The 23,382-nt window shown below is 52.7% G+C and overlaps 6 protein-coding genes across 6 annotated transcripts; 5 read left to right on the top strand and 1 right to left on the bottom strand.

Annotated features, from left to right (window-relative positions):
• Positions 1 to 616: 616 nt before the first annotated feature.
• HMPREF1120_02446 (uncharacterized protein) lies at positions 617 to 1,924 on the bottom strand (the record flags this gene model as incomplete). The annotated part of the gene is made up of 1 exon (XM_009156489.1): positions 617 to 1,924. The coding sequence occupies one exon, from the start codon at positions 1,922 to 1,924 to the stop codon at positions 617 to 619; it is 1,308 nt and encodes a 435-aa protein (XP_009154737.1).
• A 173-nt stretch (positions 1,925 to 2,097) lies between these two features.
• Positions 2,098 to 4,991, top strand: HMPREF1120_02445 (minichromosome maintenance protein 10). The gene has a single exon (XM_009156488.1). It carries the CDS (start codon positions 2,389 to 2,391, stop codon positions 4,741 to 4,743), a length of 2,355 nt encoding a protein of 784 aa, XP_009154736.1. The 5' UTR covers positions 2,098 to 2,388; the 3' UTR covers positions 4,744 to 4,991.
• Positions 4,992 to 6,258: 1,267 nt separating this feature from the next.
• Positions 6,259 to 8,346, top strand: HMPREF1120_02444 (AAT family amino acid transporter; the record flags this gene model as incomplete). The annotated part of the gene is made up of 5 exons (XM_009156487.1): positions 6,259 to 6,740; positions 6,809 to 7,115; positions 7,178 to 7,330; positions 7,389 to 7,801; positions 7,929 to 8,346. The coding sequence occupies 5 exons, from the start codon at positions 6,259 to 6,261 to the stop codon at positions 8,344 to 8,346; spliced, it is 1,773 nt and encodes a 590-aa protein (XP_009154735.1).
• Positions 8,347 to 9,304: 958 nt separating this feature from the next.
• On the top strand, positions 9,305 to 11,643 carry HMPREF1120_02443 (dynamin GTPase; the record flags this gene model as incomplete). The annotated part of the gene is made up of 3 exons (XM_009156486.1): positions 9,305 to 11,164; positions 11,213 to 11,453; positions 11,519 to 11,643. The coding sequence occupies 3 exons, from the start codon at positions 9,305 to 9,307 to the stop codon at positions 11,641 to 11,643; spliced, it is 2,226 nt and encodes a 741-aa protein (XP_009154734.1).
• A 1,569-nt stretch (positions 11,644 to 13,212) lies between these two features.
• On the top strand, positions 13,213 to 19,536 carry HMPREF1120_02442 (gdp/GTP exchange factor). The gene is made up of 3 exons (XM_009156485.1): positions 13,213 to 14,288; positions 14,343 to 18,793; positions 18,847 to 19,536. Exons 1-3 carry the CDS (start codon positions 13,912 to 13,914, stop codon positions 19,113 to 19,115), a joined length of 5,097 nt encoding a protein of 1,698 aa, XP_009154733.1. The 5' UTR covers positions 13,213 to 13,911; the 3' UTR covers positions 19,116 to 19,536.
• A 101-nt stretch (positions 19,537 to 19,637) lies between these two features.
• HMPREF1120_02441 (allantoicase) lies at positions 19,638 to 23,236 on the top strand. The gene is made up of 4 exons (XM_009156484.1): positions 19,638 to 20,017; positions 20,126 to 20,505; positions 20,630 to 21,037; positions 21,132 to 23,236. The coding sequence occupies exons 1-4, from the start codon at positions 19,870 to 19,872 to the stop codon at positions 22,758 to 22,760; spliced, it is 2,565 nt and encodes an 854-aa protein (XP_009154732.1). The 5' UTR covers positions 19,638 to 19,869; the 3' UTR covers positions 22,761 to 23,236.
• Positions 23,237 to 23,382: the final 146 nt, after the last annotated feature.

The raw sequence follows: 23,382 nt of genomic DNA, 5'->3' as shown, positions 1-23,382 counted from the left end.
CACCAGAGGCGTGGGAATATAAACAATGTAACTCAGTGGAGGAAGGGTACTGATGTGGTTGTGAATCGCCAAGCGACGCGAGATACGTCAACTCCAGAAGGAGCTGGGCACCCCATGTTCACCATGAGCATGTGTTAGCCACTGCAGTGCAGGCGGTGGATGTCGGAATGTCAGATGCAGTGTTTGACGGCTCGATCGCGAAGCACGGATGTTGTGATGGTATTGGACGGTTGCGGCATCGAGATGAAGTCAGTCGAAACAAGCATCGATCATGATCTCATCATTCGGAGCGTGCTATCTCCGAACCCGAGTACGCGTAGCACTCAGGCTGTCTCCACTGTCAGTGGCAGCCTGTGCATTTCCTACATTTGTCGGGTTTGCGAGGTTTGCTAGGTTTGTCTCAAGATTGAACAGGTGCCGTGTAGCAGATAACTCTCCTTCATCCTACCATTTAAGTTGTACTGTATAGGTCCAAGGCGCCCGAAGTTGGGTATCAAAAGCCTTCAACGCCCAAACACCCTGCTCCGTTGTTCCGTCATATACATGCAAATGGACCATTTCCTAAAGACCTCCGACTCCGTGTCATAATCATCTCGAATAGTCAAGAGTATTTTCATCACGCCTTGGCCTTAGCAACAGACTTCTTTGCAAAGAAGTCACTCATTTTCTTCATGCCTGACACATTCACCTTCTTCAGCTCTCTTACGCCACGAGATTCACTAAGTTTCTTTTTCTTGTCTTCTTCTTCCTGCTTCCGTTTCTTCTCTGCCCGCAAGTCTAGTGCTTCGTCGTCATCTAATCCTCGTTTTCGGCTAAAATCGTCAACAGACCGAGACGCCAGTGCTTTTGCTCTCATATCGGCGATTGACTTGAGATGCTCCTCCAATGGCACGAAGTTGATGGGAGAATTCTCTCCGTTAAGCCGAGCTCGAATCCGGTCCGCGAAAGAAGCTGGGAAGTAAGACGATAAAATAAACTCGAGAACTGTTCTGCGTTTCTGTAGATCGCACAGCTCTTGTGGTACAGTGTCTTGGACCACAGTGCTAACTGAACTGGCAGTGGATGCCTCAGAGAAGACAGACTGCGCTGAACTCGTTGCTGTTGATTGTGATTCAAAGCTTTCAGAAGGTGATTCAAGCATGTCCGGCGCCAGTACCTCCGTATTCGCTGAAACTGTTGACATGGCGGTGTCTTCCCGCTTTACGCTCAGCACAGGAGCCTCCAGGGCTCTCGCCACAAACTTCTCCTCCAGACTGGCGGGCAGGCCTTGGTCTACTGCATTGTCGATCTTTTGCATGACCATGCGTAGCACCTTCTCCTCACTAGCTCTGTACATATGTTCATCTCCAGCCTCAATTGTGTCACAGAATCTTGAACATGCTTTCTCTATCATGCTTCGTCCGTGGTCGTAAAGGTACCGTAAATGCGTGTCATTCTGAAGATGATGCTCAAGAATGTCGTCCAGAGGCTGAAACAGCACCTTGCTCGATGGTGCCTTCGCCGGCATGAGCAACGGTAAAAAGATGAAGACCATGTCAAATGGAGTAGCCACAAAGAATTCCGCGCTCTTGCTTATGTATCCATTGCTCAGAGGTCTGTCAGATTCGACAAGTCCAGTAACCGTATCTGCAGGACCATCATTGGCATCGAAAGCGCGTCTTGTGAAAAGTAGACTTCGAGGATCGGTAGAGGGTGTCTGGACTTTGGTGAACTGGAACAACCCCGTACTGGGGCAAAAGAGAAAGCGCTGCTTGGAGGAATCTCGAGGGTGTGATAACAGGAGAAATCGTGCCCCCTCACTGATATCCTTGGGAAGGATAAAATGCTTCAGAGGTTCTCGGTGAGATTTGGACTCGGCGGCGGACGTTTCTTTGACAGACTTCTTGACCGGGCTGCTCGTGGCTGAACGCGTTGTGACGCCCATGGTGATCGGCAATTCAGGCAACACGTTGTAACAGCCGGACGGACTGAAAAGGGCCGCAGGTTGAAGATGCCCCTCGAGCCGCAAGGCTGTCGATATCAATGCCAAGCCAGTCGCAACGCGTTCCGCAGAATTCAAGATACCTGGTACTTTATCTGGAACGCGTCCGCGGAAACCAATCATAGGGGCCAGATGCCTCCGCACAGGGACTGTCAAACTGGCACCCATTGACACACTCGATCGTCTGTCCAATGCGAACAGGCAATGACAGAAACGACTGGGATACTATGGTGTATGAGGTTAATGATTTGATGACTTGACGAGCTCCCTGGGGGCAAGAGCGGTGTTGGCTATTTTTGGGTGTACCGATACCTCGTGGTAAACAAACAACTGCAGAGCCCCCGGTTCACATATCACTCGAGCATAAAATCCTCCGTCTTCAATATTACAGCGCCGCAATAGATGAAATGTCTCATGAAATCCCTTGGCCACCCGAGTCTCCCAAAGCTGCGCTTCTCAGCTCCCCTAGCGGTCGCAGACGATACGATGCGCAAATCTCCCGCTCCCCAATCAAGCGATCTGCAACCACCCCGAATCTGCTCGATCGCCTTCGGGCGGCGCGCAAGGATAAAGAACACTTCTCAATGGATGAGAATATGGATGACGATTTAGAAGAAGATGAAGAGACTTTACAGCTCAAGCTGGCCGCGATCGAGGCAAAGTTGAAGTTGAAAAAGTTGCAGCAAAACAAAGCCAAAGCAGCGACTGCTGGCAAGGAGCCATTGCGGCCGAGTTCGGCACAGGCTTCAACCTCAGCATTCTCGGATTCCGCATCAGAACCGGCCAAAGTGGAGGTTAAGGTTTCCCCAGCTAAACGAGCACAGCCGGTTGCTCAACAGCGGTCTCCTTCTCGGGTTCTGCTTGGTATTGATAAGGGGGTTAGGGGCAGCGACATCTCTCTTCGCCGAGCCAACACCACGGCCGGTGCCACCCATGCCAGAGGCGAGGTCTTGTCGAGCAGAAGTGACCGTCCCTCTTCGCGGTCGTCAGCCTTCAGCTCCGCACGATCAGCTGTCACGGCAAAATCAGCATTAAGTGAAGGCAACAGCATGAAAACCTTCAGCGAGAGAATGGCGGAAGCACGACAGCGTGTGAAGGCCCGGGAAGAGCAACGCGAGACAACGAGCCGCATTCGTGGCAAAGGATTCGAGCTGGACCAAGCGGAAATTGAGAGGTACAAATCAGCCGCGATAGAATCTCGCAGCCATGAAGCTCCCAAATCACCAGTCCGTCAATTGCACTCTGAAGCATACAGTCGCGAGGACATTGTCAATGCAACAAAGCAGGGAAGTTCCAGCTCCCGGCGCCTAGAGAAGAGTCAGGCCAACCTTGGGTCGAGAGCTTCACCGTCGAGGCCATCATCTCGAAATTCCCCTTCAGAAATTAGGCAGCAAGCGGATGCCTCTCTATTTGAAGGCTATTCGCAACTACATCTATCCTCACGCATACTACCGCATTCGTTCCTCAAACGAACTTTAGCGCCAGACAGATTCACAATCTACCGAGTTCCAGATCTTTTAAGAGAAATCAAATCGCCCGAGTTCGAATTGCCCGATGGGGTATGCGACTACGTAGTTTGCGGCGTCATTGCATCCAAATCCTCTCCAATGGACCATAAAACGCCGGCCCCAGACAGCTCAACGGTAGGCACGAAAGACTGGGAACAGCAGTGGGATGATGGTTCGAAGAACCAACGACGATTTATGGTTTTGACATTGACAGACCTCAAATGGACAGTTGACTTGTACCTGTTTGGCACCGCATTACCACGCTACCACCGACTCACACCGGGGACGGTGGTGGCTATCTTGAATCCTGGAATTATGCCACCAAAGTCCGGGAAAACGGACACCGGCGCATTCAGTTTGACCTTGAGCAGCGGTGATGATACGGTCCTGGAGATCGGAACCGCTCGCGATCTTGGATACTGCAAGACACTCAAGAAGGACGGCAAGGAGTGCGGCAGCTGGCTGGACTCATCAAAGACTGAAATCTGCGAGTGGCATCTTAATGCCGAGCTAAACAAAGCTCGTGCGACACGTATGGGCGTCAATACTGGCACTAATGGCTTCGGTGGGACTGGACCTGGCAGTCGCCGATTTTTCGACAAAAACGTACGTTCATCAAACCGCCAGAACGGTCTGCAACCCCAAGACGGCCACCGATACGACAGATGGACAGGAAGCCATTACTATATTGCGAAATCCAACACCGGGCCGGCTCCTGGTGCAGTTCATGCCGCCCGCGGACATGGCGGTTTGGGGGTTGGTTTTGACGATGACCCCTTCATCCCCGAGGGCAAACTTACTCGCGACCGCGACGCCCGGCTGCGAAAACACTTTGCGGTCCAAGAGAAGGAGCGCGAGATTGCCGAGAAGCTGGGCTCCGGCAAGCATGCTGGCTTTGGTGGTGCCGGGGCCGAGTATCTGCGACAGAAAGCCAAATCTCGAGCTGAGGCATCGGCCAAAGAATCGTCTACAAACACACGGGGACCGGAGGACAACCAACCCTCGAGGTCAAACAGCGCCGTTTCCCGGACACATATCCTCGGAAAGGATGCCAACGACGCTTCGGCCAGCGGAACCGGCGCTGTGGTTCCTCGGAAACGCACTGCGGCTGATGTGCGTCTGTCACCGGTCAAGAAGACGCGGTTCGTTACATCCAAAGGCATCAAAGAAGCAGGGCGGGAAAGCCTGGGTGTTGCTGCCGCCCCTGCACCGGACGAAGGAAGCGGCAGCGACGATGACTTGGAAATCATTTAGTGGAATGTTTAACCAAGTCTTTTAAGCAGCGGGATCGGGCAACGTCTTTGCCTTTCACGCCAGCATTCCTGGGTACCGCTGGGCCATGTTGGTAGAATGACAGTCCTATGCTTGAGAAGTGATGGGTAGCTGTTCTGGCTCAGCCAGCGCCTTTAAGTAGAAGGCGATCAGAGCTTAATACCTTTACAGGATATCATCAAAAACACGGACTGTACCAAATTGTACTAAAGTACCCTTCAAGTTTTTTTGGGAGGCTTTACAACGTAACAAGGCTCAGCCTTGTCAAGCTGATGAGCGATTTTGTAAGCAGTCGGAAGAACATTTCTCCATCCCCGCCCCAACCTCACTGCACTCACTCAGTCACTACTGATGAGTGCCTCCTGCCCAGTACAACTGTAGTAATGATAGCGCAGAGCGGTGAAGTCAACAATAGTAGGTACCACTGCATCTTATCGATCTGCTTACGGTCCCAACACGGCCATCTTCCAAAGTCACTTCGCTTTCGGTTTCTGCCATTAATAAGTTGTCCTGGGTACGATGGAATGGAACCGGCCTTACGGAACCATGGAATTGACAGTCATGCCCTTCGGCAGGGTTCAGCCATATTGGAGCCAGGCCAACAGACAATCTCAGCCTGGGCTAGAAGCTTTTAGCGAATGTTCCTTTGCCATCAGGCCAGCCCAGGACACGCGCGCGCGCTACGGCAAATGGTACCCGAGGCTATGACGCAGAGCGATCACACCAGCACAGCGCACTGTATTCCAACGCTGGCTTTAATCCTTTACGGTGGCATTGTAGCTGGATCATTTCACTAGTACTGCAGTATTCAAGTTGTGTACATCTACTTTTATATACATTGGATGATTATCAACGGCATAGCATTGCCTGGGATCAACACGCCTGGTGCAACCTTACTATCCAAGATGAGAGGTGAGAAATCGCTATTACAAAAATTTTCCCCAGGAGGGAGCCAGCAATGGATCCATTTTCGCTGGGATGATTGGCCTCAGCCTGAGTCGCCACGTCGGTTATGGCACGGCCGGCGTTGCCGCTCTCCGCAAAGAAACCAATTCAGACGGATCTACTAGCACTCGAGAACTGACTTTGGCTAATTGAGCTGTCAAAGGTGGAATTTTCTGGTGAGGTAGCCTTGCAGAGTATCATCACCACACCTGCTCTTTTTACCTCAGTTATTACGTTGGACGTGATTTCACGCACTGTTTCCCCATACTACCTACTGCTTGATTGTGCGCAACTTTTTCCTTCTGGACCCCTACCCTGACCGTTCATGATCCACTCTCCCTGATTGTTATTTTGATTTCTATTCGTCCTCTGTGCTGCTGGTTATCGGTTTTGGCCGATCAATTCGCCTGGTCCCGCTCGTTCGTCGATTTTTAATATTAAGCCAGCTCCCCATTGTTGCTTCTGGTCGTGTGTGCCCTTTCAAACAAACCACCAGTTCCAACGAGATTCAATATACCGTTTCGACATACACAGCTTGCTGCCTCGATCTCGATGTTGGAAAAGGATGTTGAGGCAGGCTCAGAGAGCCCGAGCCCGAGCCCTCCTGTCGACGTTTCGCAAGGCAAAGTCGAGCTCTCCACTTCCAATGACACAGCTTTCGGCCGCTTTGTCGACAGCTTCAGACGAAATCCCCATGCTCGCGTGACCAGAGAAGCCATCGATGCAGATGGCAAACGACTCGAGGACCAGCCTCCGGCGCAACCGGCACTTGCTATGAAGCTGAAGTCTCGACATTTGCAGATGATTGCGATTGGCGGTTCCATCGGGACTGGTTTATTCGTGGGTTCTGGATCTGCTCTTGCAACGGGTGGCCCAGCATCTTTGATTATTGCGTATGGACTTATTGGCGTCATGCTTTTCTGCACTGTGCAAGCTCTGGGTGAACTTGCCGTCGCATTTCCTGTTCCTGGTGCATTTTCGGTCTATGCGAGCAGGTTTCTGGATCCGGCTTGGGGATTCGCAATGGGTTGGAAGTAAGTGCTCGAAAATCTCACCGATCGGGTGTAGAAAGAGTTCAAACTGACCATTTCCTCTTCTCCAGCTACGCCCTTCAATGGCTTGTGACACTACCGCTTGAAATTGTGGCAGCGTCTCTTACCCTAGAATTCTGGCCTGGGACTCGAGATACGAATAGTGCCGCCTGGGTGACGATATTTTTGTTTGTCATTATCGTCATCAATTTCTTTGGAGTCAAGGGATATGGCGAGGCCGAATTCCTGTTCTCCATCATCAAAGTCGTCGCCGTCATTGGCTTCATCATCCTCGGCATTATTATCAACACTGGAGGTGTGCCGGGTGATCAACGGGGCTATATTGGCGCTCATTACTGGTACGATCCAGGCGCATTTGTATGTTCCCAGTCTCAACCCTCCAAACTGTGAGGGCACAAGATACTAACGAATGTTTGCAGAATGCCGGCTTCAAAGGTCTTTGCTCTGTTTTCGTGACTGCCGCATTCTCCTTTTCAGGCACTGAGTTGGTCGGCCTGGCGGCAGCGGAGACGGAAAACCCAAGAACGTCCTTGCCTACCGCCGTGAAGCAGGTCTTCTGGCGAATCGCTCTCGTATGTATTTTGCTCCATCAGAGACAGAAGAATTGGCACTGACGCGAAAGCATTATAGTTCTACCTAGTTTCGCTCACGATTGTCGGCGTGCTGGTCCCGTACAACGAACCAGACCTGCTCAACGGCAGCAGCTCCTCGGACGCCAATGCCTCTCCATTTGTCATTGCCGTGCGCAATGCCGGAATCGATGCAGTTCCCTCCATCATGAACGTCGTCATTCTGATCGCCGTCCTGTCCGTGGGAAATTCATCGGTCTACGGTTCCAGCCGTACGCTCGCCGCGCTGGCAGACATGGGCCAAGCTCCCCGGATTCTGGGTTATGTCGACCGTGCAGGTCGGCCGCTCGTGGCCATCATCGTCTCCTCTTTGATCGGGTTTCTGTGCTACATTGTCGCGGCTGGTCCGGACACTACCACCGAAGCCTTTAATTGGATGATTGCTATCAGTGGTCTTTCATCCATTTTTACATGGTAAGTACACATCTCTAGAGAAGGAGAAAAGTTCCCCTTGACTTTTGTTCTGTTCCTGGTTTTCGGTCTTGCTGCTGTCACTGCTAGTTTGAAAGTTACCTACTTTACTAACGCTGTTTCGTTGCAGGGCTTCCATCTGTCTCTGCCACATCCGCTTCCGACGAGCATGGCGTCTCGCCGGCCACACTCTCGACGAATTGGCGTTCAAATCCCAAGCTACCGTCTACGGCTCGTGGCTGGGTCTGATCATGAATCTTTTGATTCTGGCCGCGCAATTTTGGACGGGTTTCGCCCCCATCGGATACGCGGACATGTCGGCCCGCGACCGCGTCAAATCCTTCTTTGAGGTCTATCTTGCCGCCCCGATCGTGATCGTCATGTATCTCGCCTACAAGATCATTAGGAGGACACAGGTCCGGAGAGCCAGACAGATCGATGTCCACAGTGGCAGGCGGGAGCTGAATCTCAAGGAGATTCTGGAGGAAGAGCGTAGAATCCAGGCCACCTGGCCGCGGTGGAAGAAGTGGTGGAACATCTTCTGCTGATGAACCGGAATGATGATAGAAATGTGTAATGATAGATATTTGCGTATTTAATTGCAATAGTAATAGAACGCTAGCAGACAAGAAATGTCGAGCGTATGTATGTACATTTACTATCTTTGAGCCGGTATGGCGGTGGTCTGCTAAAAGCGCTCTTTGGCCGGACCTTTGCTTACATAATACGATTCTTGTGGTGCCGCCACTGGGCCGCACTACTAGTGGTGGTACTATTCAGTCACTTAACTGAGTGTACCTAGGTACCTATTTCAATATTGACTGCTTCAAAAATGTGTGCATCATCTGAAGCCTTACTACATGAAGTCCAGCATCCACCAGGGAAGTGGTTGGTTCCAGCTTACTTGGATGACACTCAACAGGCGACGGCCACTTGCTCTTGCCATCAGACTCTCAATTAGTGGTCCACCTTAAGACTTCTTCTCTCACTCCGAGTCTTTCCGTCCACTTGTCTTTGTTATTACTGCACTGGTACTGCAAGCTGGTGTGATACATCATGTCGTCGCCAAAGCGTGAGATGGAAGCCGCATTGCAATCATGCTGACACTTGTTCCCGCCAGGCCATACGACAATTCTGGGTGCCTGCAGGACTAGTCAGTATCAATTTCTTTGTTTCCACGCAAGTCACGGCTTGAATATCACAGTTCTTCCCTCTCCACCACGCAAGGAATTCAAAGCATCTGCGAAAGCTTGGTCATGATACAACAAGGTCACGGCTCGTGGCCGGGTTGCTATGCAGCCCACCGGCTAAGACTGTGTTTGATCGCCTTCCTGGTAGGTGATTTGCTAATGTGCAGATGATACGATTTCCCCTGGAGCTCTGTTCTCAACAGGATGACAATGAGCTCTGGCTTCTCTGGCTGTATAAGTTGAATCTCCCCCGACTGTGTGCTCTGTTCATCTCCCCAAATCTGCTATCCTTTCGATTACTCCCATTCTTACCAACATGGGCGAAGTCGGTGACATGAAGCTGCCGGAGATTGGCCTCCAAACCCCTGAACATGAAGAAGTTCTTAACATCATTGATACTCTACGGTCACAAGGCATCAGTCAATATATCGACCTCCCACAGTTGATCGTCTGTGGAGACCAATCATCCGGAAAGTCAAGTGTCCTGGAAGCCATCTCTGGATTGCAATTCCCTACCAAAGACAACCTCTGCACTCGGTTCGCGACCGAGCTCATCCTTCGGCGTGCCCCTGCCCCCAGTGTTACAGTCACCATTATTCCAGACGGCGGCCGTACCGAAAAAGAAGCAGAACAACTCTCCCGATTCACGTCACCATCTAGCTCCCTCGATGACTTTGCAGGTATCGTGAAAGCGGCTGAGACAGCCATGGGCTTGGACCATCTGAACACTGTCTTCTCCAAAGACATTCTCCGGGTGGAACTTTGTGGACCAACCCAGCCCAACTTGACGCTGGTAGACTTGCCAGGAATCTTTTGGGCAGGGGACAAGTCGCAGTCGGATGATGATGCAGCCCTGGTGCAGTCAATGGTCAAGTCGTACATGGAAAAGAGCCGGAGCATTATACTGGCAGTCGTCTCGGCAAAGAGTGATCTGGCGATGCAGATAATCACCCGAATGGCACGGGAGATCGACCCCCAGGGCCAGCGAACACTGGGGATCATTACCAAGCCTGATCTCTTGCACAAAGGATCCGACAGCGAGGCTGCCTTTGTCAAATTGGCAAAAAACGAAAACATTGTTTTCAAGCTTGGCTGGCATGTGCTTAAGAACCGGGACTTTGATACCAGAGACGCCTCGAGAGAGGAGAGAGATGCTGCCGAAAAGGCCTTTTTCAAGGGTAGGGTCTGGGCGGCGGCAATTCCCAAGTCTCAGCTCGGAATCGGGAGTCTCCGACCACGGCTCAGCGGTGTCTTGCTTGGACAAATTCAGGTGGAGCTTCCGAATCTTGTTCGAGACGTTGACCACGAACTACAGGCCTGCAAGGACCGACTACAGTCGCTTGGTTCACCGCGCAACAGCGTGGATGAGCAACGCTCCTATCTCCTGACAGCAAGCTCCAAATTTGTACGCTTAATGAGAGATTCTATCTCAGGAGCTTACAACGATCCCTTCTTTGGTAGCTCGGACAGTAAGGTAGGTTACGACAAACGACTACGTGCTGTCTCCCAGAACGAGCTTCTCGATTTCACGGAGAGGATGCGCGTTTGTGGGCACTCTCAAGAGATAGTCGAGGAGAAGCCTGAGGAACCTGACGCGGAGGGGCCCGGGCCGCAGATCATATCGAAGGCCGAGTACCTGTCTAGGGTCAAGACGCGTATGCGTCGCAATCGCGGCTCCGAGCTGCCGGGCTTGTTCAATCCGGCGATCGTCAGCGATCTGTTCTTCGATCAATCCAAACCATGGAAGCAGATTCTTGAAGAAACCGAGAGCAAGCTCGTTGCCGCCGCGAGGACATCCGTGACTCTGATTGTCCAACACATCTGCGATGCCGTGACCGGCGATGGAATCACGCGGTATATTGTTCGTCCGAATATGGAGCCTGTTATTGCCCAGTTGCAAGCAAAGGTCGAGGAGGTGTTGAAGCCGTACACGAGAGGTCATCCCATCACCTACAACCACTACTTTACTGAAAACCTTCAGAAGAAGCGGCAGCAAGTTTCTCAGGCCAGGCTCTCGGAGAAGCTCCACTCGTTCTTTGAGGTGGATTCGATGGGTATGGTGGACTACGCATTTAACATTCACAATCTCCTGAAGGCGTTGCAAGAGGAATCAGAAGCGGATATGGATCAATTCACGTGTATCGAGGCGATGCATGCCATGGAAGCTTATTACAAGGTGAGCCTCACTCAAGTGTTTGTCCCACTATGCCACTAACCAGAAAAGGTTGCAATGAAGGTCGTCGTTGACGCCTTCAGCATCTATGCTGTTGAAGAATGTCTCCTCAAAGAGCTGCCTTCTCTTTTCAATACTCAGACCGTTTGTAACCTTGATGCGACCACTCTCACCAGGATTGCTGGGGAGTCGGCCGACTCAGTTGCCGAACGTGAGGATCTACTCAAAAAACTTCAAGTCCTCCAAATGACAACAACCACGCTGCGACGTATCAAGACTTTTGATGGTTCAGGTATGACTTCCCGTTCTAACGATACCACTGAACGACCAGTGATAGCAGACTAACCGTTTGATCAGATGGAGTGTCTTCCACTACCGTGGACAAAAGCATGAAGACTGCACAAGCGTCTGAGGTTCCTGAAGCCTCTGAAGTTCCTGAAGTTCCTGAAGTGCTTTACGAATCTGACGAGCCTTACGAGTAGGGCTTCGATAAACACTGCACACTGCAAGGACCATACGAAGTGAAGCCGCGGCGGGGACTCTCCAGGAGGATAGAGATTGCAGCGTAAGCAAGGCTCGATAGGTTAAGCAATCGTGCATGCCTCTTTTCAAGTCAACCGTACGGTGGGACAAGCACCAGAGAATTGTCAATTGCTGTCATGCGGGATTCGAGATGACGATCGTGAAAGGTTTTGAGTCAATCATAGAATAGAACAGATGCGTTGTTGTTCCTTTTACACGTTGTCGAAGGCTGGGGATCATCAAGAATTGTCTCGTTACTCAGGTCGCTATACCCGAAGTTGCTGCTGCTACCTATGACCATCAACAACATGCAAGTGCCAGTGCAGTGCTTTGACGCTTCAAGTTCAAGAGCCGAACTCGAAGTGTGGACTCCGAGTCCCGCGTAAAGTTCGGATGACAGGCGATAGTTTAGAGCCTGAAGGCCTGGACAGAAACCAGTGGCTGGATGCAGATCATTGTTGGATCTGGTGTTGTTGATGCACACAGAAGCCCCCGCTGGAGACATGGCAGTGTGAGACATCGCAAACTGGCCAAGAGAGGTACAGTACTCAGTACATTATTGTGTAATGGGAATAGTAACCTGGTTGACCACTGCACTGGCAGGGCTGGAAATCAGAAGTACCGACGTAGGAGTAACCAAACCAAGCCACTGCCACTGACATATACAGTACAATTCCCTGCAGGTTGCGTGCCGGGTTCGCTCCGAGTAATTTCGCTGATACTCTTTACTCGTACTCGGCAACATGGGTTGTTTCCTGACTTACAGTACTACTATTACTACTGTATGGGATTGTCGGCAGTGCTATATAAATGGTGAAAGGACAGGCATTCGAAACTCTCATCAACCTCTGTACAGTACTGTTCGACTCGGTGCCGTAAGGTCAGTCACAGTGTACCCTAGTACTAGTAGTATACACATCCTCGTAAGTCAGTCCCGGCACAGGGGATCCAACCCATGGGATCCGCGCCCCATCACCGGCAGACCTATAACATTGTTCTACTACTGGTAGTAGCGGATCGCGTTCGGGGGGAAGAGAAATAGTGAGAGATGGTGTAGCGCCTGAAAACAGGACTCGGACGCCTAGAGCCTTGACCCAGGCTCGTCTGGGGACTCGGACTAAGGTAGACGACGCGCCATGCTCCAGCCTCCTCATCCTGCTCGCTCTGTCTGATTTGGTGATGGGATTCGTCCCGGGGTAGGATCGCGTGCTCTCGACAACGCCTAACTTTGATGAAATGGTGGTGTATGATGGAGATGTTCAGGTTGAGGTGCTGTGCAGGGCAGTGGTAATAATGGAAGCGGTAGCTACTACTACTGTAGTAGTAATATAGCCTCAAGTTGCAGCTCACTGCAGCCAGTTGCCTTGGGTGGCTGTCACAATTAGAGCGTGGTAGCGGTGCTAGCAAGGTCTGGTAGTTGGTGTGCCTGAGTTGAGCCGATCGGCCACTACCACTCAGGCTGGCATTTGCAGTGCAGCATCTGCGGCTCCCGCCGTGCAGACGCAAGTTGAAGGCAACGCACCCACCACCGACAGCGCGGCACTGCACGCACTGGCAGGGCACCCACTGCACTGCACTGCAGGCTGCATCTCTCGGCCACTGCCACTGGCACTTCCTCTTCCACTTCCACTCCCGGGGTCCGCGCACTCTTTTCTTGCCCGTCGCACCTCCTCCACACGGCCGCAACTGGAACTACCGTACCTCTACACGGCCAGAGTTCAAGTTACACACCAGCATCCCGCCTTCTCTCGTCGCTGCCTCACCCAGTCACTCCCTCGACCCTCCCCACGCAGCAGCCTTCAAGTTGACATCGAGTCCTTGCCCCCAGTGGTAAACCACTACGACACCACGATCCCTCCATCTTCGTGATCCCGCCTCGCTGCAGCGGAGAAATCGTTCTCTCTTATCGTCCGCCGCGACGGCACGGCCTCTCCCTCGCGATCAGCCGTCTCGGAACCCTATCGGACTGCGACAACTTGGAATATCCGAAGTGCGATCTAGCTTGCTTGCGCCTGTCGCGTCGCAAAACATCTGGCCTGGCACAAGGCGGTCCGTCTGTATACAATTGCAGTCGAGGCCACGCGAACTCCGTAGCACACACAGCGCGTCACTGTCCCTGGGCCATTGATGTCTTTGATACAGTACTGCGATATGACCACTCTCCTTCCGACGCCAGCCTCTACATGACCATGCTCGAAGAGCCCTCCAGTCGCCCACCAACTTGATCCATGGCCGCAATGGTCTCGGATTCCACCGTCAGCAGCCATGTTTCTCTGATTTCCCTCGATCCTGTGCTCGCCAGCCACATTACCGGCGCAACAACCCTTCCCGCGACCTCGCAACATGGCTCCAGTCCGCAAAAGAGCACTCAGACTCCAGACACCGCCCGGTCCCGCAGACATTTTAGGAACAACTCTGCGCCCGTCACGGCGCACAAGAAGAGATCGAATTCGCTGCGCCGCGCGAAGAACAGCACCGAGGTGTTGAGACAGAGATCCATCAAGTCGGGAAAGAAAACAAAGCCTCTGGAGACGATCCCCGACAATAAAGAAGGTCGCACTTTCACCATCGGGAACGTTGGTACCGGAGGCATCCTCTATCTGACGTAGGCATTGCTTTGAAAAAGAGGCCTCTTGTCCATCTGCTGATATTGTCCTAGGCCTTCAACCCACCAAGTGTCGGTACCGCACCAGACCCAGATTACCTCGCCCATTGTCTTGACTGTCCCGTCCACTGCGCCAGCTTTTCTGGGGGACGGGAACCTCGCAGTTCTAACCGAAAGCGAAGACACGAGCAACCCTTCTGAAGTTTTTTCCCAGCCGCATTCGTCTTCTCCTATAATTCGCTCGAGAAGATTCTCCACGAGATTGGCGCCCGGTGCTCAACATGGTCGCTCTCAATCTTGTTCGACCGTGGAGGAACGCCGCCAGTCCGCGTCCGCAATGAAGTCGAGGACTTTGAAGATTGTGATCAATCGCCCTGACGGTAGTCGAGAGCCCACGGACGCAAACACTGGTGAAGAGAACAAGAAAGCCTTGCCAACGCTGGAGGTGCCTATCCCGCATTACCGTATCGGCACATTTCGTTTTAGCTCCCATGGCACGCCCGTGCTGCGCAGCTCCTCCTATACGCGGGGCTCCGCCACGCCCTCCGATGTGACTCCCACACCTGGGATTTTTCATGGAGACAGTTATTTCGGAGGGGTGCCAATGTCCGGCCTGAGGATGTTTGCCTCAACGGAGGTTGCGCAAGCGCAAGATTCTGCGCATATTCCCCCTGCGCACCAGGAGACGGTTCACAAGTCGACTTCGAGGGCAGTCTCCACGGTGACCAACCCCGCTGAGCCCAAGCTGTTCGATGACTTGAACGCCGTATATGATGATCCCTCTGTTGTCCGGTATTGTCAGAATGTGCGCGAAATCACCGCGGCCACCCCTGCTCGAATCATCGCCCAAATTTCTTCTGATTCGTTTATGGACTATGAACTTGTCTCTGACTTCTTCCTGACCTTCCGTTCTTACATGTCCACGTACGAGGTGCTCGACCTCCTGCTTGCTCGGCTGAGATGGGCCATTGGTCGCATGGAAGAGGATGGGAGGATCATTCGGGTTCGGACTTTTGCGGCCCTGCGACATTGGATTTTGAATTATTTCATGGACGACTTCTACCCCGATCGTCGTCTGCGGGAGCGATTTTGTGAAGAGATTAACAGGCTGTACGCCGACGTAAAGGCGAGCCCGCAACATGGGTTTAGTGACCTCAAGTTGCTGCGGGATCTGAAGCGTTGTTGGATTGGCCGATGCTCGCTCTGTTGGGATCCAGCACAGTTTCAGTTGGATGGAGAACAAGAGGAAGATATCCAGCCGGGCGACACAGTTGATCTGGATGACACGCCAACGCCTCGTGTCAGCACACGTCTCCTTCATGCCCAACCTGAAACACGCCAATCGGAAGTCCTCCGCGGGCCTCACCGTAGCTGGTTTGAGGCAGACCTACTCGGCAAGCCACAACATAGCCGTCAGGAGTCTGGGGCCTCTCGTCGAGACCCCAATTCAATGGTGAGTGACGGGAGCGTCCAGGCCACTTCCTGTTTCGTACCAAAACAGCTCCTGAAGATTACCGGCGACGGCGAGGTTCATTGCAAAGGCCCGCACCTGGTGTCGGTTCAGCAAAGGCGTAGGAACGCCCCCGCGAATCTCCATGTCACGACGCATCCAGCCTCTTCTCCGAAGCTTCCTGGTCATAAACGAGGTGCGAGCTCCATCGATAGCAACAGGGAGCCTACTCCTCAAAAGACTGATCTTGATTCCTCTTTGGCTGGCACTGAAGATGGAGCCATCATTCGGGGACTTTTGTACAGTCCAAGTGCGCCCTTTGTCCAGATTGTGTCGCCAGGTTCAACGCAATCCCTTGATAGGCATGAGCTGGGAATTGGTATGCGAGAGACTCCGAAAAGGGAACACGGTACACATTTAGGCACTCACCCAATTGGGAGAAACATTTTTGGCTCCTTGCGGAAAGTCCTGGGCAGTAAAAACGGACCGGTCAACATGACTTTCTTGACCGTTTCACAGTCCGAACAAGGCACGAGTGTGCGTGGCCACAGGGCACACTTACCCATCAACATCTCCAAATCGCACGATGAGTTGCACAACAAGACTGGAACTGCAATGGCCAGGAAGGCTGAGATACGCATTGATCTTTTGTGCGCTGCTGTTTGTCAGAATTATGAATCGAAATTCCCGACCAAACGGCGCATCACCTATGGGCCACTCTATGCCAGCGATGCACCATTTCAGCCAACCGCCCTTGGTGAAGAGGAGTCAAGAACGCCGCGGCAAGTGAGTCAGGCCACGGCCGAAAGTGGTTCTATCCTCATCGTGGACGACACTGGTGTTGAAGGTGTTGATCCCTCGTCATTAGCTGGCGGCATCCCATCAGCAGAGGACGGTACGTCTGGCCAGGCACTGGAAACAGCCCCGGATCATGCGCCGCAAACCAGCTATCACCAGGCTGCTACACTCCGCGGCGGTAGTCTCGATGCGGTCGTGACTCAAAGAAGCTCAAACGCCCTGGGTGATAGATTGGACACTTTGTCTGTGCCAGAACACGAGAACCCGTTGGAGTCGGCCGCTGTTGCTGCGCCCGAGGTTGAAGCAGCTTTGGAAGACAGACATGGATCAGCACGAACTGTGGACAGGCCAGTCACCCCTACGACCGCTAGCTCTAAGACGGTCCGGGATGACGCTGAGCTACTTGACATTCCGGGACAGCCAGCCCGCGCGTCTGCAGATCATGTACCTATCGTCCTGTCTAGGCCACAGAGTAATCCAAAGCATGAGGGCACGGATTCTGACGGCCCTTCAGAACCAAAGACGCCATCTCACATGCCGTCTCATAGGTTAAGGCGAAGGCCTGGAGGGGATCTGCGTCTTGTGGAGAATGTCCAAGAATTGGATCATGCCATGCATCATGCCTCAGTCGACACTTCGAGCATTGTCTCTCACTCCTCCCACGAGTCCTTGCTCATTATGAAGACGGACAAGGTCGGCCAAGGGATTCCTCCGGACGCGGGGCCTCCGAACAGAGCTGTCTCTATGATCAACACCCATTCGTCTCAGCATTTGCGTCCCTCATTCGAGGCTGCCATCGCAGGCTTCTCTGCCATACCAGATGATGACGACGGTGGACTTGAAGCCACTCTCCTCAAACTTGAAGGGCGCTACGAAAAGAAGTCCCCACCCCTCGACCAACATCCAATCGATACAACGGGAAGGAGGCGGTCCCTGCCTGATCTGGGTACGAGCCATCAACGGGATTACCCCTTGTCGGCCTTACCAGACAACCTCCCTGAACCTATCTCGCGGCCGACCAATGACGAGATTCAAGCTACGGTCAACGAAGTGGGATCTGATTCGTCAAGCGATGACTTGCCCATCGAGACTACCAGGGTGGTGGAAACAGAACAGCAGTCACCACGGAGATCGTCAATATACGGACTTCCCACAGAATCTGTGGCGGGCTCAGAAGAGTCCTATAATTCTCTGCCCCTTCTACGACGCCCAACAGGGCCTCAGAGTGCTGGTCCGTCCTTGATTCTGGCCGCTGCTCCTCAGCCTCCCGCAACGGCACCAGGCTACTATGCTCAAGATCCTCCACAGCTCTTCCACCTGCCGAAAGGCCCACCTGCCAGTGTGATCAAGCATCACCACAGTCTAGTTAGACCGTCGACTGCAAATGAGAGTGAGCAGTCATTCCTTCTGGATGAAGACGAGAATCTCTCGGACTTGTCCTCGGAGATCTCGGTTGACATCATCAATCATGCGGAGCCCGGAAACCGGTCTATCTCGCCCATGCTTGCGGCTCCAGGGACCGCCATCTCCGGACTAGAAATCCCGGCTCATCCGTTGACCTATGCCTCGGTCGTCAACCTCAACATACCGGAGGAGAACAATAAACGATCATCGGACCCGGTGCCACCCTTTAATCCTGCAGAAACGTCTCAAATACCACCTCCCTCGTTCCAACAACCACCGATTCAGGAATCTCCACCTTTGCAACCTCTAGCACGCCTGCCGGCGGGTCCGGCACACGTTCCTTTTGTGCTCGCATGCGATTCACAAGTCCTTGCCCAGCAGATGACTCTCGTGGAGAAGTCGGCGCTCTGCGAGGTTGAGTGGTCGGACCTGGTGGAAATGCGTTGGAACAACAAGGCTGCCGACGTCCTGGATTGGGTAGAGTGTCTGGCACGTGGTGATATCACCGGTATCGACCTAGTCATCACCCGCTTCAACCTGGTGGTCAAATGGGCTCTTTCCGAGATTGTGCTCACTCAGGATATCCATGAGCGAGCCCGCGTCATCACCAAGTTTATTCATGTAGCAGCACACGCCCGACGGTTACATAATTACGCGACTATGCTTCAGCTTACAATAGCGCTTACATCAACTGACTGCACGCGACTGACTCAAACCTGGGACATGGTTGCAGACCCGGACAAGTCTCTGCTCAAACATATGGAAGCTCTTGTACAGCCGGTCCGCAACTTTCATGATCTCCGTTTGGAAATGGAATCTGCCGATCTCAGTGACGGCTGCATTCCATTTATAGGTTGGTTTGATCATGCTTTTTTGTCCGTGCAAAGCTTGCTGACTGCCCACCAGGCCTCTACATCCATGATCTTACTTATAATGCCCAGAAGCCGTCACACATCCAGGTCGGACATAATACCGAGCCGCTTGTCAACTTTGAGCGCTACCGAACCACGGCTGTCATTGTAAAGGGACTACTGCGACTAATCGACGCTAGTTCGAGGTATACTTTCGAGCCCATATCCGGGATCATTGAGCGCTGCCTTTGGCTTGCCGCACTATCAGATGAACAGATTCGCAACGCCAGCCAAATGTTGGAACCGGGACCGATTGTTAGATGAAAAAATACGCGGTGCGAGTCCAACGTCGGAACAAGGACCGTGATTGGCATGAAGGGGTTATTCTTTCTGTATTCATTGGGCAAACTTGTCTGTTATTGAGCTTGGATGTCACCAGTCCTCCGTGTGCATTTCTGGCATTCTCACTACCAAGCGTTAAGCGACGGCGTTATCAGTTGCAAGGGTTCCACTTATGGGCCATCTCAGTGGACATCCTCAACCGCGTTGTATAGGAGGACCCTCTGAGATGGCCGCTGGCAGACGGGATGGGGGACATAATACTTGGGGAGCCGGCATCGATCGGGTTATACAGTGTAATGTTTTTGATCATCGAAGAATCGAGTATATTGTGCATCGCTTTGTAGGGCGCTTAGGGTGTGATCTCAGGGGGCACTTCTCAATGCAGGACAAGGCTGAACTCCTGTGTACGGTACAGCACATGGGAGGGTATACTAACATAGTAGGGGTAGTGCGCTAATTGCTGCACCGTAGACCGCGCATGATCCTCGGACATACGACCTACAACTGGCACCGCTGTCACCCAACGCCAACTTGCAACCCGCGACGTGACGGCAGCCAGCCTGTCTTCGACCCTGAACACTTGGCCCACCAGTTAATCTCGCCCGCTACAAGTCAAAGGACTGGAGGGTAGAGATTGGGAAAAATGCCAGCACGAGGACTGCCCAACAATCCCAATCCTCCGACATGAGATGCTATCCCATTGACTGCCAGTGTGGGTGCAACTTGAAACGACAACATGGATACTAGTATCCCGGATCCCGCTTCGCCAGCGGAATCAGTCTCGTCCTCCCGCAAGCTCCCCAATGACCTACCGACTTCGCTCGATGACCGCCGTACGGTGCCTGTGTTTAGTGAGGAAACTGAGATATACGATGGCTGGCAAGGTAAGAACAGCGAACAGCGAGCGAAGCGCTGTGACGTGTGTCCTCTTGTCTTGTGGAAACGACCGAGAAGTATCCTCTAACGTGACGTGCTTCCTTCCCTCTTTACAGGTGCATCCCAGTATATTACGGCGCCTACACCGGCGAAACCGATCACATTCGACTTGCATCTCGACACCCCGGCGTACGACGACGCGGAAACCTACGCCCGAATCCAAGATAGCGATTCGCGCCTGATGGAAATGGTAGCGGCGCAGGCGCACCACCGAGAAGATGGAAGTCCAGGCCAAGATGAGGACGTGATCGCCACCGACGATAGTTTATCTGTCGAGCAGAAGAAGGAAATACTCCAAAAGAGTCTTAATATGGCGGCGAGTAATGGCGAAGTGAGCCGCATACAGAAGCTCGTGGGGGGTAGAGCGAAAGAGTTTGTCGATGTCAATCTGCCGGATGAGGAGGGGACGGTGCCGTTGATATATGCGAGTTGTTTTGTAAGTTTGGAACCTTGGAACCTCGGAAACATTTCTTGGGTCTATTGTCTTTGTCTATCCGACGACGGCCTGGGGTCTGTTGTTTTTCTTGACGGCCTGGCTGACCTTTTTTTCTCTGTATTAGGGCCATTATGAAGTCGTGGCAGCACTCTTGGACGCCGGTGCGGTAGTGGACAAGCAAGACCGAAACCAGTGGAGCGCATTAATGTGGGCCATGACCAACCGGCACAAACAGATCGCCAAACTCCTTCTCGACCATGGAGCCAACCCGGACATCAAGTCGTCTTCGGGGGGCACGGCGCTGGATTTCCTCCAGCCGGGATCTGATCTGTCGCATTATCTCCATGAAAATGGGTACCATTTCGGCACTTCGATTCTAGGAGGAGACGACTTTTATCATGAGGGATTCTCGCAGGAACGGTTTGAAGAGGAAATGGCGGAGAATGAAATGAAACGACGTATGCTTATGCAGGAGAGCGCGGCGAATCTGGAAGTCGATTTGTCGACGTTGGGGTTCGATGAACAGCCTGAGGTGAGTTTATGATAGAAGCCCTACACACCGCCCCGGGTATCCTCCCCGACAAATCCCCCCATCCCGGTATATGCGACGCTGACGTCCCTATTAGTCACCGATTGATTTCGAGGCTGAAGAAGAATTCATCTGGGACCGCTGTGTAGGCGATCAAATGTTTGTGTTTCAGGTGGATAAGCTGGATGCCATTTTCGACCTGATCATCACCAATATGACGCCGCAACGCTCACCGTCCCAAAAGCCGGTGCCGGCCAATCTTATTTTCCTGATGGCACGATATGCACACTATCATATGACGGCGTCTCTGCTTGATGAAGTTCTGACCAAAGCAATGGACTTGATCAACGATGTTATCGAGCGCCATCAGTGGGACATGACCATGTTGGCCTTTTGGATCTCCAATGCGACATTGTTGCTCCATTATCTCAAAAAGGACGCGGGCCTCGTGGAACCGACGGCCAAATACCAGCTGGAATTGGCGGAATTGATCAACGAGATATATATTCTCATTATTCGAGATGCCGAACGACGGATGAATAAAGTTCTGGACGTGGCCATCTTGGATCATGAAACGATTCCGGGACTAGAGGACGTGGCTTTCCAGGGAGAATGGAAAATGTTCAAGTCGAAGCCCAAAACGAAAGAAGATCCACCCGAGAAACGATTCCGACCACCTTCGCCCAAGCGGCGAGCGCAGACGTCGCCGCGCAATATTACGTCCCTCCTCTCTTCCACGTTGTTCGTGCTGGATTTGTATGATGTACATTCGGTGATTACGGCGCAGATTCTGTCGCAGCTACTCTACTGGATCGGAGCGGAGCTGTTCAACCGGGTCATGAACACGAAAAAGTATTTGTCAAGGACCAAAGCCATGCAAATCCGCATGAACGTGTCCGCCATCGAAGACTGGGCCCGGGCCAACAACCGGCAACCGGAACATTATGAGAACGGGTCGACTGTGGCGACGGGCGAAAACACGGTTGACGCGGCACGGCGACATCTGGCGCCTATTATTCAATTGCTTCAATGGTTACAATGTTTCAGCTCGCTGGGCGAAGATCATGAGTCGCTAGTGGCGACATTGGTGCAATTACAACGGTTGAGTCCGACGCAACTGATCCATGCGGTTAAGAATTATAGGGCCGAGGTGGGCGAAAAGAGTCTGCCCAAGGCCCATATGAAGTTTCTGGTCCAACTTCAGAAGGGCGAGCAGTCGCTTATTAACAGGAGGCCTTTGACTCCCATGGTCGATAGTGGCCCTGGCACGGGCACAGCCACGCCGACGCAGACGCCCGCGCCAGCACAGGATAATCATAACGGAACAGCAGCAGCGGAAACGGAAAAGAAAAAACAACAGAGTCCTACAAGTCCTCATCAGGACCAAGGAGGCGTCGTCTCCTCTCCGGCAGCGACAGCGAGGGAAGAACCATTCGACAACGACCCACCTGTGCGTCGGAATGCGCTGAACCTCGACCAGTCTCTCATGCTTCCGTTCTCGTTGCCAACTTCGACGGATATGCTTATTACGTATGGAGCGGGCATTGGTGGTGTCAATCGTGAACGGGCGCGGAAGTACATCCCGACCATTCCGACTGATGTTTTGAGTAAATTGAACCTCGATGGTGATGGTGGCGGTGGAGGTTCTGTGGGCGGAAGGCTGCGTGCGGGAAGTGTGGGGACGATAGGGACTACTGCGCAGGGGTGGGCGAGTAGTGCATTTTGAGAACTGAGTGAGGAGACAAGATGAAGCCACTGAATCCAAACTCGACTGTTGTACAGGGCACCCTGGCCCCAAGGGACAATGGCTGGCTGCTGGCTGGCTGGTTGAGCAGTCGAGGGACATGGCAGCTACATGGATTATAGGGATGGACTCTACTGGACAGGACAGGACTGGACTGCAGTGTCTGGACTGGTTTACCGCGGCAAGATGCTCTTGATGATGGTGATGTTGATGTTTGACGAAGTCCAAGAGGAGGCGGCGGCGGCCATGGACTCTGAATGCAGGGGATAGGCTGGGTCGTGGGGCCTCTGCTCGTACATCCAGTGTGGCCTTGGCCCACTCGTCTTTTGGTACGAAAAAGCACTCGGATGCAGTGGAATGTTATCTGTCTACCTGGGACTACCTTATGCCTGATTCCAAGAGCCATTAAGAGCCAGAATGGTGCAGACCGTGGCAATAATTCAGTAGTACCACACCCGTTAGAATGTAGGCAGTGTCCATTTCCGGGGGGGGGGCCTGCTCGCAACTAGGATTGATAAACAACCCTTCAGCTAACAGTGAGGATTAGACCGAAAACGGCCGAGTCCCCACAAATTGGGCAGGTGGGCCGCTGCCCTGTGGTGCC

Source organism: Exophiala dermatitidis, assembly GCF_000230625.1.
Source record: "Exophiala dermatitidis NIH/UT8656 unplaced genomic scaffold supercont1.2, whole genome shotgun sequence".
NCBI classification, from domain to species: Eukaryota; Fungi; Ascomycota; class Eurotiomycetes; order Chaetothyriales; family Herpotrichiellaceae; genus Exophiala; species Exophiala dermatitidis.
This window is presented reverse-complemented; position numbering and strand designations above follow the sequence as displayed.

Bases quoted from the DNA above. Each gene is read 5' to 3' on its own strand.
- HMPREF1120_02445 (XM_009156488.1), top strand. From the start codon at position 2,389: ATGTCTCATGAAATCCCTTGGCCACCCGAGTCTCCCAAAGCTGCGCTT.
- HMPREF1120_02442 (XM_009156485.1), top strand. From the start codon at position 13,912: ATGGCCGCAATGGTCTCGGATTCCACCGTCAGCAGCCATGTTTCTCTG. The intron at 14,289-14,342 runs GTAGGCATTGCT...ATATTGTCCTAG, and splicing joins GGAGGCATCCTCTATCTGAC to GCCTTCAACCCACCAAGTGT. The intron at 18,794-18,846 runs GTTGGTTTGATC...ACTGCCCACCAG, and splicing joins CGGCTGCATTCCATTTATAG to GCCTCTACATCCATGATCTT.
- HMPREF1120_02441 (XM_009156484.1), top strand. From the start codon at position 19,870: ATGGATACTAGTATCCCGGATCCCGCTTCGCCAGCGGAATCAGTCTCG. The intron at 20,018-20,125 runs GTAAGAACAGCG...CCCTCTTTACAG, and splicing joins GATATACGATGGCTGGCAAG to GTGCATCCCAGTATATTACG. The intron at 21,038-21,131 runs GTGAGTTTATGA...CGTCCCTATTAG, and splicing joins GGTTCGATGAACAGCCTGAG to TCACCGATTGATTTCGAGGC.